A 16833-nucleotide genomic window follows, 5' to 3' on the forward strand; every position below is an offset into this window, starting at 1 on the left:
TTCAAAGTAAAGGCTGAGCATTAGTTGAAAGCAGCTTTAAAAAGGTGTAACATTGGCTGGTTTTCCTTATTGAAATGAAATAACATGCTATATGTGAAATTAAATGACATACTGCATGTAAGGTAAAACCTCCTCTGCATGCTGATGTGTGCTCAGTTTCAGTACATGCATAAATGAAATCTTAAAATCTTCATGCTTCTATATCTACTGTGAATTGCTCAGTCTTGCTTGTATGATGAAACGATTAAGCATAGATAACACAAGCCTCTGTATGCTCCGCATTTCTCCTCTTGACATCACTGAATCATCTTTGATAGCATAAGGAAAGACGGAGCTCTTTGAACTAACTCTGGGTTCATTAGCTTGTGTAACACGGCTAATTGTGTGTCTACAGAAAGAGAAAGTGCCGGACTTGTGACCCTGATACACACACACACACCCGTACAGCACTATCATAATCTCTGGATAATGGCAAACTGTTCCATACTACGGCTGATATTTGGTCAGTCTGTTGTAAATATTTGTGTATTGTATTGAACTGGTAATTTACTTCATAGCAATATGAGATGCATAAGCCTCTATTTTGCAAAGTTGTATTATTTGTTTGACTATCATGATATAAAAACAATGTAAAAATGGTGTTTAATTCAAAATTTAGTCATGTTTCATATGCACTTCAGCAGAGCCCATGTGGACATTTAGCTATTCATATAACTTGACTGATCTGATGATGTTTCAGTTGCTCAAATTTCTCTATTGGACTAATTGTACTTACCTGGAATAAGAGTTGCAACAATTAATTGATTAGTTGATCAAAAGTAAATGAATAAGTAACTAGTTTGATAATCAAATAATCATTTTCAAGTAAAAAAAAGCCAAATATTTGATGGTTCCAGGTTCCTAAATATGATAATTTGTTGCTTTTCTTGGTCTTACATTATAGTTAATTGAATATTCTTGAATTTTGAACTGTATGTGGGACAAAATAAAACATTTGAACATTCAGTTTTCTTATGTTTTATAAACAAAACAAGATTAAACTGTTGAGAATAATCATTGGTTGCAGCCCTACCTGGAATTTTTGGATGCTTAACACAATACACTGTAAATATTGATCTTACCCATACCCTACATGTAATCAAACAAGACTAAGAGTCTACAGCCATGTTAGCAGCTCTGAGAGGCTGTACTTGAGTGAGCTAAATGCTCACATCAGCATTCTTACAGTCTCACAGTGATAATGCTAAGATGTTGACGCTTGGCAGGTATAATTTGTATCATCTTGGGCTGACGGGAATGTGATTAGTTTTGCACGTATTTGGTCATAAACCAAAGTATTGCGTAAACTGAAATGTAGTCATGATGATGTCGCCAAATTAATGTGTGTACTAAATTTCACTGCCGTCCATCCGATAGTGAGCGAATAGTCAGTGGACCACCAAAATTATTAGGATTCATCCTTTTGGCTGACATGAATGTCTGTGCCGAATGTCATGGCAATCCATCCCATAGTTGTCCAGACATTTCACTCTGAACCAGAAATGTCAACCTGCTTGTCCGGTGGGGCTTCGGGGAAATTCAGGGGATCGTCAAAGTCAGTAGGATTCATCGTCTATGCACCGTGGATATCTATACGTAATTGCATTGCATTCGATCCAGTACTGTTGGAGATATTTTAGTCTGGACCGAAGCGGTGGACCAACTGACAGACCGTCACTGCCATCTATAGAGCCGTGGCTGAAATAATGATAAAATATTATTGTGTAAATTTCAAGTAATGAGAAGATATTGGAGTCATTTTGTTGCTTCTTCATTAACTATCAGAACACACGAGATGCAAAGTCATAAGGACATAGGATCCAAGTACTATTAAAACCCACTATCGGTATTTGGTGCCATTTCCATTTCAACCTAACTGACAAGAGCTTTTACAACAAGAATATGGCCCTGTATTTGTTGCAATAATTGTTGCACCATTTGCACTTTAATCTCACCATTGCATGATTTGTTTCTTATCTCTTTGTGCATCTTTTGCCACACCTTATTTCTTATAACCACACTTGTTTTTATGTTGATGTAGCACAAGCAACAGATGTATCCTGCCTCTAAGAAGATAGTTAAGGGTCTTTTGCACTATAAAATGTGTTTGTATATTTTTCTCTTGTCTTCCCCCCTGTTTGATTAGGAGTTTGCTTAATCCCTCAGTAGGCCTCAGTTATAAGCTTTTTGGTAATGACCTGCTTAATCCTTCAACTAGAGATAAAATACACAGGCACATTAACTTCACAGCAGTTTACTCACTCCTCAGCCGCCCCTAACAATATTTTATTATTGAGCTATGACTCAAGTTTACATGTTGGTCTGTTGTGTCGGTGTGGGTTTGTTAGCTGAGCATCTGTCTTTCTTTTAAGCAATGAAAGAAGAAAGATTGTCACATCTCTTATTTACAGGCCAGGCGTAACATCAAGGCTTCAATATCTATTATGACTAATTTTGTAACACAGGATTTGGTGACTGTTAAGACCTTGTTAGCAGCTTTATTTAAAAAAAATAACGTAATGACTGTTTGAAAAGACATCAGTAACAGTACTATGTCTTGAAGAGTCCTCAGTACTGTCCCATGAATATGCAGACCTCCGTGCTCGCTGTGACTGCGGCTCTGCGGTGTCAGCTGCAGTCAATCAGTGAGAGAGAGCCGGCATGTTCAGTTGACCACACAACAGCCAGGCTGAAACTGGTTACTAATTACAGACTCCTCAGTGCATATGTGAAATTACCATAGTTAACTGGTTCTTGACACTAACTGTATCTTACCAACAAACTGGTCCAGCAAACCAGCTTATTTCTTTTTCTCGCAGTGTTGATTTATTGCCATATTATACAATCTCAGCTGATTAAATGTTTGTGCTGCTCTAAAAGTTCGGTTGTGTCTTGAAGGTGAAAGTAAAGGACTCACTGACTGATCTCGGATCACTTTGATGTTTGTGACAGAGACACGCACACACACACCCACACACACACCATCTCATCTCCACAGGAGCTAACATGCCTCACAGCTTCAGTATAAGCTGATAATTTACAGGCAATCTCAAACCCACAGACTGTAAAAAAAATAAAAAAAGAATAATCGTTGTAGCCACCATGATGTCACCCATTGGTTTGTGGACTTCCACTTTGAAGCTTGAGTTTGGGATTTTGACCATCGCTATCTTGGATTTTGAGAGTGAAAAAAATGACCATATGTGGATGAGAGGTTGGAGCTCTGAACACACATGGTGCATTTACAGTCTATGGTTAACGGTGATAATGCTTATGCTAATGCTAAATTTTGGGCTTAAATCATAAAAACAAAATGTACTTACAGGAAAAACTGAACGTCCGACTCCTTAGAGGGTCTTTTAGTACAACCAAACGCTGAAAAAGACTTTTTTTAAGCAACCACAATGTTACAATTAACTTTCATGAACTGAAAACACACTGAAATAGCGACGGCTATACCTATACTCTGAGAATCTGGGGTCACGCCTGGTTATGTTACCTCACCAATGTTGTCGCCGTAGTAGTGACTTGTCAATTACAACATAGCCACACCCTAAAGCATACCCTGCTTTATCACCAAATTTAAATTAAATGGTACCATAATTTACAAAATGAACATCATGCTGTATTGAAGAAGACTTGAAACTAGCGATTGAGACCATAAACACATCAGGAAAGTGTTTACTGAGGTAATAAATCATGTGAGAAGTGGAGTCATTTTCTCAATCCATACAATTGGAGCCAGTGGAGTTGCCCCCTGCTGGCCATTAGAGAAAATGCAGGTTTAAGGCACTCCTGCATTGGCTTCACTTTTCAGACCCGGATCTAGTCGCTTGCTCAAACCCCTACCTTATTTCACCCATGGAGGAGAGCAGTGAAAATGTCAGGAGTTTAGTTAGGGCTATAACACCTGCACCTCATGCATACACAGGCTTCTGCTCCAATAGCTCCCCAAGGGTGGCTCAATAGCACTCAGCTTTTATTGCTGTGATGACTGCTTGTGATTTTTACGCCAGAGGACAGCAAGAGAAGAAAAACAACTCCATTGACCTATCCCTATGCTCAGCGCTGCAGCCACTTTGACACGTTGTAAATGGTGTACAATACATTCTGCAATGAGGACGAGGACTAGAGGGAAGATAGTTTTAATTTAACAAGTTCACAGTGTTATTTTGCTGTTGGAGAAATTTGATTTCATGCACCTCTCAATCTGAGACTCCTCCAAAAAAACACCCAACACTCTCTCATCATTAACAAACTGATGTAGTTTTAGGCTCCTGCTACAATTTTCACAGCCTTGTTTCCGGGGATTTAGGGGATAAAGACGTCCAAATATTTGCACCTGTTAAAAAAGAAGTCTAGTTGTTCTCTGTGTCAGGTGGAATTAATTCTAGTAGCCAGGGGATCACTTGCTGCATTTGATGAAGCAACTGCCAATGCATCCAGAGATCCCTCATATGTTACACTTCATCGCAGCTTACAGGCAAATGTTGGCAATCAAAGTGTAAAGCCTTTGATGATCTGCAGAAGCAGCAAAAAAACCATGTGTATTATTGAACGTGTGAGCACCCCGGGACCTCAGGGATTTGGGGCTGTGAAGTTGCTTGGCCTGTCAGTCTGCGGAGAAAGTGTTCACTCAAGCAGCTACAATGTTGAGCTGTCAGCAATATCATATAGGAGTTGTCAACCAGTTGTCATTAAGCTTTTACAGTGTCAGATTTAACTTAGCAGTCATATTTGGAATAATATAAGTGGACCATTGTATGGTTATCAGTGAATATAATGTTCATTTTCAACACCCTTAAGAGTTTTTTTTTAATTTTAGTATAATGTTAATTATACATTTGTGTAATATTTTTCCAAATAGATGGATTAATAAATCTTCTACATTACTTTGAAGTAAGCTTAAATTTACTTTTCCCCTTGCTTACAGTCTTTGTACTAAGCTATAGCTATACACATCACTTGTAAATGTGTGACAGGCTTGTAAATTAGTGATGGGAGGCAATATCTCAAACACTATAAAGTCATCTTAGCTGATTTAATGAGTTGTTGTGTTTTACAACATGTTATGCCTTGAATACAAGTCTGTGAGGCTTTTGTTAATCCTTGAGGTAAATGATGTGCTTATTGGGAAAAATAGTTCAATTTTATATACAGTAGGGTCCAAAATTCTGAGACCACTTTCCCATTATGAGATATAGAGATCAAATAATCATATGGATCAAACTTTCTACTTGTTTTCTTGCTCATCTCAAGTGAGGAGAAAATTACTTTAATTACTTTAATTAAATGTGGAGGTGTGTTTCTCTGAAACAGTAAAACGCCTCCACATTTTATATCAAGAGTGTCACAGAATAGTGACAAGCTGAAAAGTATAATAATTATCATCATCACCGCTATTTTCTTCAAAAAAAAAAAAAAAGTATTGGGCAGAACACAGATGCTAGAGCTACAGCATAATAATCTTTATCATCAGGTGATGTGTTTCCCTACAAAAACTACTTTTGGTTGCAAAAACACAAAAAATTAAGAATAAAAAAAGACCAATCCTTCGTTAAATTCTCGCTCTGTCCTGCTTTAGAGTCTATACTGCACAACCAGATTAGATCATTTGCTGTAGGTATTCACAAAGACTGATGCTATCATATAAAAATCCTCCGTCTCAACAAGTCACTACCTGCTATTTCAGGCATTTTTCAATTTCCTCACACGGGACAGTGGGAGCATGTAAGCTGAAAAGCTGCTTTTGTTTTGCAGTTTCCTTTTCCTTAATCTGTCAAGCATGGAAGACTTTTATCCTCCAACACGATTGTCTTTCACCTCCTGTCCAGTTGCATCTGTTTTTTTTTTTTGTTTGTTTTTTTTGTTTTTTTAAATATTTTATGGCAGTGTAGTTTTCCTTCCAGATCATAACAGTGTTATTACCAAAGGGACACTTCTGAGCTGATAACCAGCGGATTACATGAAAGTGCATTAATTTCTAATAAATAAATAAATCACTCATACAAACATTTTCTGATCTTCCACCTCTAAACTTAACGGTTAAAGGTTGGCCAAAGATTGTGGTCGTTGGGAAGTTAACAAGAATAATGTCTTTATGGTTAAAAAAAAAAGAATAAAGCTTACAGTTGAAGATGGGATGCAAACTGCAGTCTCTAGTGTTTAATTCATACATGTTGTACACCAAATTATCCACTGCGACCTACTTCTCTAACAGGTTTTATGGTGATACAACTCCACACTACTTCTGTATTTGCTACAGAGCGAGGACGGTCATTATTCACACAACTAAAGAGGTTCCTTATCAGGAAAATGTAAACATAGGTCATTAAAAGCTTTTGATTAAACAACCAGTGCTGTTGTTTTTCTGGTGAGAACAGACTCCTAATAGATGTAAGTGAATTTGGGTCAAACTACACCAAAGACAATGCAGCTACTGTCTGTGTAACCAGCTAAATGTGGTTTGTTTGCCTTGTAATTAAGTCATGCACAGCAGCAGATATGATTTACAAACATCTTAATTTGTGCAAACTCAAGCAGGAGAACACTGAAAGCAGTGTTGCACTGAATTCTTTAGTGACAACTTAGTTTACAGGACATAATGTAGAAACAAAATGTAAGTACTGCATATGAATGTGTAAAAGAAAGCAAAAAATAAATGAATTAGAAAGCTAGGGGAAGCATATTGGCTGAGCTACCTAAGGCTCATACAGCCTGCCTTTAGTGCTGCCCTTGAATCCTAATTACACATTTTCCCCCATAATTAGTCCTATTATTATGTGGAATATGAATTAAAGCCTCTGGTAATTTGGCTTGAAATAGTAAAAACGCAAGTATGATATCAAAGTTGAGTGTCTCATTAAGCATCCACAATACATTGAGTGAAAATAAATGTTCATTCCTATTAGAAAACCTAGTTCAAAAAACATTTTGCTGTTTAGACCGTTTTTCAAGACTGCAGGCGTGGCGTTTCAATCCCTGTAGATACTTTCAAGTTGGTTTCAACCTCCTAGAGCAAAGTTTCAACCACGCAGTAAATAGGTAAAAGCTTATATGAGTGTCAGGGCTAGTTTAGAAATAGACAGTGTGTGATATCACCTGAATAATAACATTCATGATTTTTGATCCATAATCAAACCGCATCTTATAATTTGCTAGCCTGTGACATAAACTCCTCTTCCAGCGTCGGGGTATAAATTACGTCCAGGAAATGGGACATGACACAAGACGAATGGTCTCCTAGTCAGTGCTTGGCATTAGGATACTATCCATGCTGCAGTGCTTAAGCCCGTGTCTATCCACCTTGAGCCTGAGCTCAACACCGGCAACGAATCACTATAAAAAGAGCCAATTATTTATTGTCACTTCCCTGACAGGATCGGTCCTACTTATCTTTCTGGGTGCAGTCCTCAGGCCTTCCACCTCACATTTTCAGCATTGTCAGAGCTCCTGTAGGCCAAATCTTCCATCGCTTCACCAGACTGACATTTCTCTAAATATCCATGATAGTTTTTATGTGCGGCAATAATTTATCAGGCGGGTAGATACGCTAAGTTTTTTTTCCACCTCTGACTGGAAGACAAATGCAGAAAGTTTTTAACTGCAGCTTTTAAGAAAGAAAATACTCAAAATGTTCTTTCTCTCTTTTTTTGGGGCATGAAAATGAACTGTTGTGTTGTGGGGGAGAGGATGTTCTGTGCTTATTTGAGTGGACATTTCACATCTCAACCACTTTATTACATAAGCAGAACCTAAATTCAGGGTTGTGCTCCCAAGCCTTAATTTAGAGGGAGTCTATTTTTTATCTTCTTTTGCTTGAACTACCTCAACACTTGCTTGTTATAGCGCTCTGGAAGTCCACTTTCCTATTTATAAGAGTGTAACTTTGTTCAAGAGGCTGCTAGCACTATAATTTGACTCTGCGGAGATTGCTATTGTCCAATTAATGCACATTAATTGCATTGACCTTTTAGTAGTGGCTAGTTTAAGCTGAGATATTGAAATGAACTTGGGGAGTAATGATTTTCCTCCGCTCCTTCCTCTGTCATCAGGCGACCTGGCTCTCTTTGCTGTAATAGTAAATTCTATGAGCAGTAAGCTGTAATTAGTGTGGAGGAGGCGACCTCAGAATGTGCATTGATTTCTTACTGGCTTGGTGAAAATGCCAGAGAAACACAGAGGACATGAAAATGCGGATCCCGATGGGTTGGTCCGGTAACAAGTCAGATTTGACATCTCCTTGCTTACTGCAAACAAGTCAAGTCACTTTAATAACAAATGTCATGCAAAAGTGCTGCGAAGTTTAGAATACATTCAAATAAGTACAATGAGAATAGCAGAATTTATAAATTGCACAATGCAGAGAACACAGAGCACATAATATGATATAGACAGAAAATAAATGATCATACTGTCACAGTAACCTTTATGTAGACTCAAGAGCTAAAGTTAAAAAAAAAAGGGTCTTAAGGACTGGATTTAAAATGTCAATATAAGACTTAATGGTGCGTGATCATGTAAACCAACAGAACTGGTTATTGGGCAGAGGATCTAAGGTCCCTGAAGCTGGAATAGACACGGAGCAGATCAGAGATGATGCAGATTCCTTATCTGAATTCTAGATTATAGATGTTTCAGACAGAGGATTTGCAATGGACTCGCAGGCTACCCCCAAACAAGTAGTAAACATAAAAGAAGTGAACCAAAGGGCAGATGAGGGTTGTTTGTCGGTTGGTAAATCAGAATCAGATTTACTGCCAAGTAGGTTTGCACATACAAGGAATTTGCCTTAATATAAACTTAAATAATATAAAAGAGAGAAGATATAAAATATACTCTAAGTGAGAAGAGCTGCTATGGGTTTACATTTTAAATAATAAATAGAAGAGAATGAGATGAAATGTACAGAATATTGACCAGGAGTAAACAGTATATGCAGTGTGCAATTAATAATCTAATAAGAGGCCGACTGCAGATTGGACAAAACCATTCTTGTAGCGTGAGGTTTTGGTCTTGGAAGGCCTCAGCCTCTTGCCGGAGGGGAGTTTTTTCAAAAAGTTTATGTCTAGGGTGGGAGGGGTCGGCCAGTATCTTTCCTGCTTGCCTCAGTGTCCTGGAGGCATGCAGGTCCTTGAGGCGCAGCAGATTGCAGCCGATCACCTTTTCAGCACAATGGATGATACCGACAGGAAGTCGCTGATCCATCTGCAGGTGGAGCTTGTCCTGCAGCAGAGCCAAAACTATGGTGTTAAAGGCGGAGCTGAAATCCACAGACAGGATCCTAGCGTAGGTTCCTGCAGAGTCCAGGTGATGGAGGATGAAGTGGAGGGCCATGTTTACTGCATCGTCCACAGACCTGTTGTGCTCTGCATGTGAACTTCAGGGGGTCCAGGAGTGGGTTTGTGATTGAAGCAGGCTGGTAGGTGGCATGTCTCCAGTGAGGTGTTAAAAATGTCTGTGAACATTGGAGACGGCTGATCGGCACAGTGCTTCAGGGTGGAGGGACAGTCTGGTCCAGCTGCACGGGTCCTGTCTCTTGAACGGCCTGTTAAGGTCCCTCTACAGGATGGACAAAGTCGTCATTGTGGAAGGGGAGGAGGAGGATGTGTCCTCAGAAGTGGGCAGTTGTGGATGGCGTCATGGGGGGATGGTATCAGGACTGTCCCATTGTCTTTCACGTCGACAGTAGAACTCATTCAGGTTGTTGACCAGGCGCAAGTCATCAGTGGAGTTGGGAGGCTTTCAGTTTGTAGTTGGTGATCTGTCTGAGGCCCTTCTAGACAGAGCCTGAGTTGTTTTCTGAGAACTGCTGTCGAAGTTTCTCTGAGTACAGACGTTTAGCATCTCTCACCGCCTTGCTAAACCTGTATTTAGACTCTTTAAACCGGTCTTTGTCCCCTTTAAAGACGACACACATTCACATGTATGGTGATCAAAGCACAATCCAGAGTTTCTTAATAGTCACAAACCTGCTATTTTGCATAGTTTGAATTATCCACTCCGCATGTACCACCTCTGTCATCAGGTGCGTCTGACTCATCCACAAAACAAAAAAAGAGGAGACCGAGCAAAAACCCGTGTTTGACACAAATTACAACTTGTCATCTATTTAGGGAAAGTTGTTCCAAGCAGCATTCTTTCGAGTTTATGTCGTGTTTTGATGAAAGAATGAGAAAATCACTGGATAACAGTTATACCCTACACTCCACTGTCTGTTATCATGCAGTTCATTTGCATTAAATAGTTTTTTCCCTAACAACCTCACTTTATTCAACATTAATATATATTCAATAGAAATTAACACATTTGTGAACTAGAACATTAAACGGTTATGACTATCAGTATGTTTAGATGCTCTTAAGTAATCAGGTTACAGTCAGCCTTCTGCAGTAAACTGATTTCCTAAACGCCATGTAAATGAGAGACCAGAATCAGTATTTGGGGTATGTGATCTTCCCCAGGCTGATATCTCATGGAGAAAGCTGATTTCTTGACCATGTATATCGGCTTTCTAATCAGCTTTTTACATGTGATCATGTGAATGAAAGACACAGCAGCATTGTTCTTGTTTTCAAAATGATTAAATTGAAAGTCTGACTAAAACTTGTTGCCTGTAGTCATCTCAGCAAGTCAGTGTCCAGAACTGAACTTTTGACTATTTTTCCTTACTGCATGAATATGTTGAATTTTACAAACTGTGCACTCTCAGAACTAGAGCTGCAACAATTTGTCGTATAATTGTTAAAGCAAAAATGGCAAAAAATTCACTGGTTCCAGCTTCCCAAATGTGAATGTTTCCAGTTTTCATACTCATCTATGATAATAAACAGATTGTCTTTGGGTTGTGGACTGTGGTCGGACAAAACTAGTCATTTTGAAGAGAAACCATGGGCTCTGGGAACTCGGGATGGACATTTTTCGCAATTTTCTGGCACCACACGAATAATCGTTAGTTGCAGCTGTACTTAATACAGCTACACAGTCGATCCACAAGAAACTGTCTTGTAAGCCATGGTTCCAGGAGCATTCAGCAACTCTGATCACTGACTTGCTGAATTGTTTTGACAAATTTCACAATAACGAGGTTGCTTCAGTGCTTGTTAACATGTTGTCTGATTTCCTTTGTAACCTGATTCCTGAGGGGTAACATGGTCTTGTGTATTCATGTAAATATATTCACTTTATATATTTTTTTGCCATTGAAAAGTTGCAATACATGTTACCCACTGTGTTTAGCTCAGTGTGTTCATATATGCTCCTTTTTTCACTTTTTTCTTTGCTCTCTAATAATAGTGACTCGAATATAATGAGTCAGTACTGTTTGGAGCCAATACCAGATGACTTTTTTAATTGGCCTCAACAAAATATCAATCATAGATGCTTCTTCATCTCGTGTGTATGTGTTTGTGTCCTGCAGGTGAGTTGTGACCATGCGCTGCCTGGCTGCTCGGGTGAACTACAAGACCCTCATTGTAATCTGCGCCCTCTTCACACTCATCACTGTGTTGCTATGGAACCGCTGCTCCAGCGACACCTCCCTTCACTTCCTGCCCCGTGCTGCCTTTGTGGCTCCGAGTCCCAAGGTGGGGGATGCTAGCATCAGCAGCCAACAACACCCTCCGCAACCTCCAGAACCCCCACCTGTCGTCGGTGTCGTCAACGGGCTCAAGTATGAAGAAATTGACTGCTTGATCAATGATGAATCTACAGTCAAAGGCCGACGGGAGGGTGGAGAGATCTATCTGCCCTTCAGTTGGATGGAGAAATACTTCGAGGTGTATGGCAAAGTAGTGCAGTACGATGGCTACGATCGTTTCGAGTTCCAGCACAGCTACTCGAAGGTTTACGCACAGCGTGAGCCCTATCACCCAGACGGGGTCTTCATGTCATTTGAGGGATACAACGTGGAGGTCCGCGACCGTGTCAAGTGTATAAGTGGAGTAGAAGGTAAGACTTGTTTATTTACAGTCATCACAGAGACATGTTAAAATACAGGCATATGTAAGATCAGAATCAGGTTTATTGCCAAGTAGGTTTGCACATACAAGGAAAATATATTTGAAGTGAGAAGAGCTGCTACAGGTTTAAATTTTAAATCTTAAATAGAAGAGAATGAGATGAAAGGTAATATTGACCAGGAGTAAACAGTATGTGCAGTGTGCAATTAATAATATAATAAGAGGTTGGCTGCAGACAGGAAGAAACTGTTCTTGTGGTGTGAGGGTTTTGGTCTTAACAGACCTCAGCCTCTTGCCTGAGGGGAGCATTTCAAAAAGTTTATGTCCGTGGTGGGAGGCGTCGGCCATGATCTTTCCTGCTCGCCTCGGTGTCCTGGAGGGATGGCAGATTGCAGCTGATTAATTAATAATAAGAACAATGATAAAATCAAATGAACAACTTAACTAAAAAAGGATATTGACAGGACCAGAATAAAATAGGTAAAATTAATTCCACTAATTTAAGATTTTTTAAAAAACTCCAGTAAAACCAGGATAAGCTCTAAGATAAAAGCGTGATTTTTAGAAGAGATTTAAAAGCCAGCCTTATTTTCTCAGACAGATCATTCTTGCCTGAGGAGTCGAAGTGGTGCTTACATAAAAGTAATCATTATGCATATGAACATCAGTATTTTTAAACCTCCCTAACTTCTACTGTTGAGATACAATATCTATTCTACAAGAAAAGACCTGGCAGAATAACAAATACAACATGTAAACACACATTTTCATTTCACTACTACGTTTAACACATTAAAATACTGTAAGACCTGTATTAGGGACCGAACAGGAAGGCACAGGGGTTTGTTTTTTGTTTTTAAAAAGTGAGTTTTATCAACTCAAAAAATACCGCATTCCCCATGAAGGTAAGATTCAGCATTCAGTGGTATTTTTTCTTCTATGCTGTCAAAAGTAAACCACCACATACCCCCGTCCACACAGCACAGATTCAGTGTATTTAGACCAGATATGTAGAATTTACTACTAGAGATGTGTGATTTACAGAATGAGGTCTTTCTCAAACAAATGGTGCATCTTAAATACTCCATTTGATGTGTGTGAAAGTGAATTAAGACTTGATTAAGAAGATAGTTCAGCAGCCACTCAATCTCTGCCACCCATTCCCAAACGCTATTAGCCTTTCTTTATCTCTACCGCTACCAAATGTGATTAATGTCAAGTCAATTAAAAATGTTTCTTTTCTTCACTCAGACATTGTCAGCATTTCTTTTTTTTTGGGAGATCTTGCCGGATGTCTGTGAAGTGAGTCTTCCTTCCCTTCTCAGTGTTGTTTTCTTTTCAAGGTTCCCTTTAAAATAATTGCCAGGAACGATCAATAGCTCATTTTAAAAGCCTATTAGTCCAAACCACATTGTCATTAATATAGTTCAGTGCTCCACTCGCTTGAAGAAGTGGCACCATATACTCGCCTGAAATTACAAAATAGATATTCATTATCATTCTTTTATCATCATACTTGAGCCACCAGTAAAAGAAAGGAAAAATTTTACCAAATCATGAACTCAAAATATAGCATTTGTTTGATTTTTTTTTCCCCAAAAGTTCCTTTTAAAATTTCAAACATAGCAGTGTTTCCAGTGAAGATAACAGGAGTAGACGTGCTGTTAGTTATTCAGCCACAGTCCTGAGCAAGCTTTTGTTTTTGTGTTGAGATGTAATGATGATATATTCATTGGCAAAGTGTCAAGTGTAGAGGTTACCTTGATGAGTGATGATAGCCACTGTCTGTAAAAGGTAATTCGCCAGCGTTAAATAGGTATTTTTGCTGAGATGGATCGTGTGATTTTCCTACTCTGGCATTTTTTTAACGTGGTGATGCAAAACTGCTTTTTTTGTCAGATCACACAAACATTACCACACGCAGGGGTCTTCTTAATATTAAAAGCTAGAAAAAAGGTTTTGTGTCATTCTGTCACACACTTTTTGTGAGATTGTGATACCCTCAGTCAAGTGGAGAAAACCGAATTATGAGATTTGAATTATTTTCACATTTTTGCAGTACTCATTGTATCAGTTTTATCTAAACCACTATCCGCATAAAGACTTTGTAGGTGACAAATTATGCTCCTTTTACCTTAAAGGACGGTTTCACAATTTTTCATTTCTGTCTTAAAACAACAGTCAGGTGCCCTAATGAGCATTGAAACATGTTTTTCTTGCTGTAATCATTCCTCCTGCTAATAGCAACAATTGGAAGATCCCTTCATAATACAATTACAAGGTAAGTGATGGGGGCCAAAATCCACAAACCTCCTGTACAAAAACATTTATCTGAAGCTGATATGAGGCTTTATTCGTCCAAATTAGTCAAATCAAGTAGATATCTTTCAACGTTAGTCTTTTTAGTGCCAGAGTTCCTCTTTTTGTTACTATACTTCCACCACAGCTCATCAGGGAAACATAAAGAGGGAATTAGATGCTAAAAAGACTGTAAATGTTGCAGATATACACTTGTTATGACTAACTGAAGCCTCATATAAGCTTCACATAAACCTTTAAATGCATTTTTGCACAAGATGACTGTGTGGACACACTGTGGATTTTGGCCCCCATCACATTGAAAGCACATTTGAAGGGGATCTTTTAAATAGTTAGTATGAACAGGAGGAATGATTACAGTGAAGAAAACCTCTTTCACTGTTTATATGGACACCTGAATGTTGTTTTGAGACAGACTTGAAAAATTGTGAAGCTATCCTTTCATTGTTTTGTTGCGTCACAGGTATGAGAGGGAACATACAGTACCAGTCAAAAATTTGGACACTCTTTTTCTGGAAAGGTACGGAAAATGGGTCAGCAAGGCCAAATCCGTTGGTACCTCTGGGCGTAGCAGCGGCAGGTTATTCTCACCCTCCCATTTCCTGCCGACCATTTCTTTTAGTACAAAATAGAGGAAACACATCTATACTCATACTTGCACACACACACACACACGATTTACCAAGGGCCATTAATTAAGCTCAAGGCTTCTTGCTATTTAGCACTCTACATGCACAAGCATACTCACTTCTCTTTAACTTACTACATTTTTATAAGTGAAAATAGCAGTACATTAATTAGCCTGTCAGTCAGAGGCCGCAGGGCTTAAACAAGGTCATGGGAGCATTTCTATCGCAACGCACCCTGCTGTCCATGGACAAGTTATTTAACAGTACTCTCTGCAATATGCATGAAATATTGTGCACCTACTATATTCTATTGGGATGTAATTTCATACAGGAGTCAAAATCGTTGACCCAGAACATTGAACTGATATCTTCAGCTCAAGCAGCTGCTGGTTTCTTTAAATCGTGACGCTGTTGGGCTGAAAAAAAAAAAAAAAAAAGCTAAACATCACGGGTGTTTCAAACAAATTAGTCTGAAATTTACAGTTAGTCATTTGAATGCAAATTTCTTCTCTCAAGGTTCATCTTATTACACAGACTCTTAAAAAAAAAACCCATCACAAACAGCGCTTTAATGTGCCTTTACTTGTCACATCCCCTGTAGGGCTTATGGTTTTATATTAGAGGGTTAGAAACTGAGGTCTTACTCTTCCTCATTGCACCACAAGACTCCATGAGACAAAGAACAAAAGTGGAGAATAATGATGCTCTTGCAGCCCCGGCGCTATCATTAGTGGAAGTAGTTAATCCTGTCTAACAACACTCTCTTAAATCACGATCTGTCTCGTTTTTTTTTTTTTTTTGTGTCTCTCCCTTTTTCTCAGACTATCTCCATCTTCAGTCCCCTTTCTACTGCAAACATCACTTTCACACACTCCTTAAACACATCCTATGACCTTTTTAAGTGCATGATAAAATGCACACACTCACACTCTCAGTGCAAACATTTACATGACACATTATCTCTCCTGTTGTAACACCTGTACACACTCAACCTGCTGACCCAAGATGAGTATGATGCTTTCTTATGAAGGCAGAGGTGAACTGGGATGAATGGTCTTGGAACAGAATCTAGACCAGACACTAATGCAAACCATTTAGGCTACACCCTGGTTACAGTGAGTCCAAACCACAAATTAATTTAAGCAGACAATGTTTCAATCCCAGCTGGATCTTTGCCAGGTCAAAATTGAATAAAGTTGTGGTTTTAGTCAAGTGTGCAGGCGTTACTCTTTTCATCTGTGCTGCTTTCCAACAGCCTTGTGATGTTAGCAGCCAGGTTACAACCAGCCCCTGCAGTATGTTGAGTGTTAAATACAAATGTTAAACCTGTATGAAGCTATTAGGCCACTAGAAGGAAACCACAAAGAAAAAATCACATAAATGAATCACTAATACACCATTGGCTTCTCAAACTGGTGTGGCTAATGTTTTCTTGCATCACACCTTCTGATCTGATGAGCATCCCACTGGAGTCGTGTTGAAAGCCAATTATTCACTTGCCTTTTAGCCTCTTCTTTGTTCTCCACCAAGTGCTAAAAAAAAAATCTTTGGCCCTTGAGCAAAACGCTTGTTTTTCTTCACAAATTTATTTCTACACTCCAGCTGTTTGAGCTTGTTTGCTTTAAACCAAAATGGTTTGGCCAAAGGAGGCTGAAAGCTACCAAGAACCACAAAATTGTCATAAATCTCAGTGGGTTTGGGACAACAATCAAGCCTTGCCTTCACATTACACATTACAGTAATATGGTTTAATGTTAATATTAAAAATATACTGTATCTTAATGAAGCATAAAAGATGCCAAAGGTTTGTTGACCTGTAAGAGATAGAGAAAAAAAGGCCAGTGTTTAAAAGAGAGGAGGAAAACAAGTTGCAGCACTACAAGTAA

At 38.9% G+C, this 16833-nt stretch overlaps 1 protein-coding gene across 2 annotated transcripts in view; it reads left to right on the forward strand.

Annotated features, from left to right (window-relative positions):
- Positions 1 to 16833, forward strand: part of glceb (glucuronic acid epimerase b) — a 57597-nt gene that overhangs the window by 26044 nt on the left and 14720 nt on the right. For both annotated transcript variants that reach the window (XM_067583927.1, XM_067583937.1), the window contains exon 3: positions 11459 to 11988. In XM_067583927.1, coding sequence (XP_067440028.1) covers positions 11472 to 11988 — 517 coding nt within the window. In that variant the 5' untranslated portion in view covers positions 11459 to 11471. The remainder of the gene's footprint in view (positions 1 to 11458; positions 11989 to 16833) is intronic.

Source organism: Thunnus thynnus, chromosome 1 (assembly GCF_963924715.1).
Source record: "Thunnus thynnus chromosome 1, fThuThy2.1, whole genome shotgun sequence".
NCBI classification, from domain to species: Eukaryota; Metazoa; Chordata; class Actinopteri; order Scombriformes; family Scombridae; genus Thunnus; species Thunnus thynnus.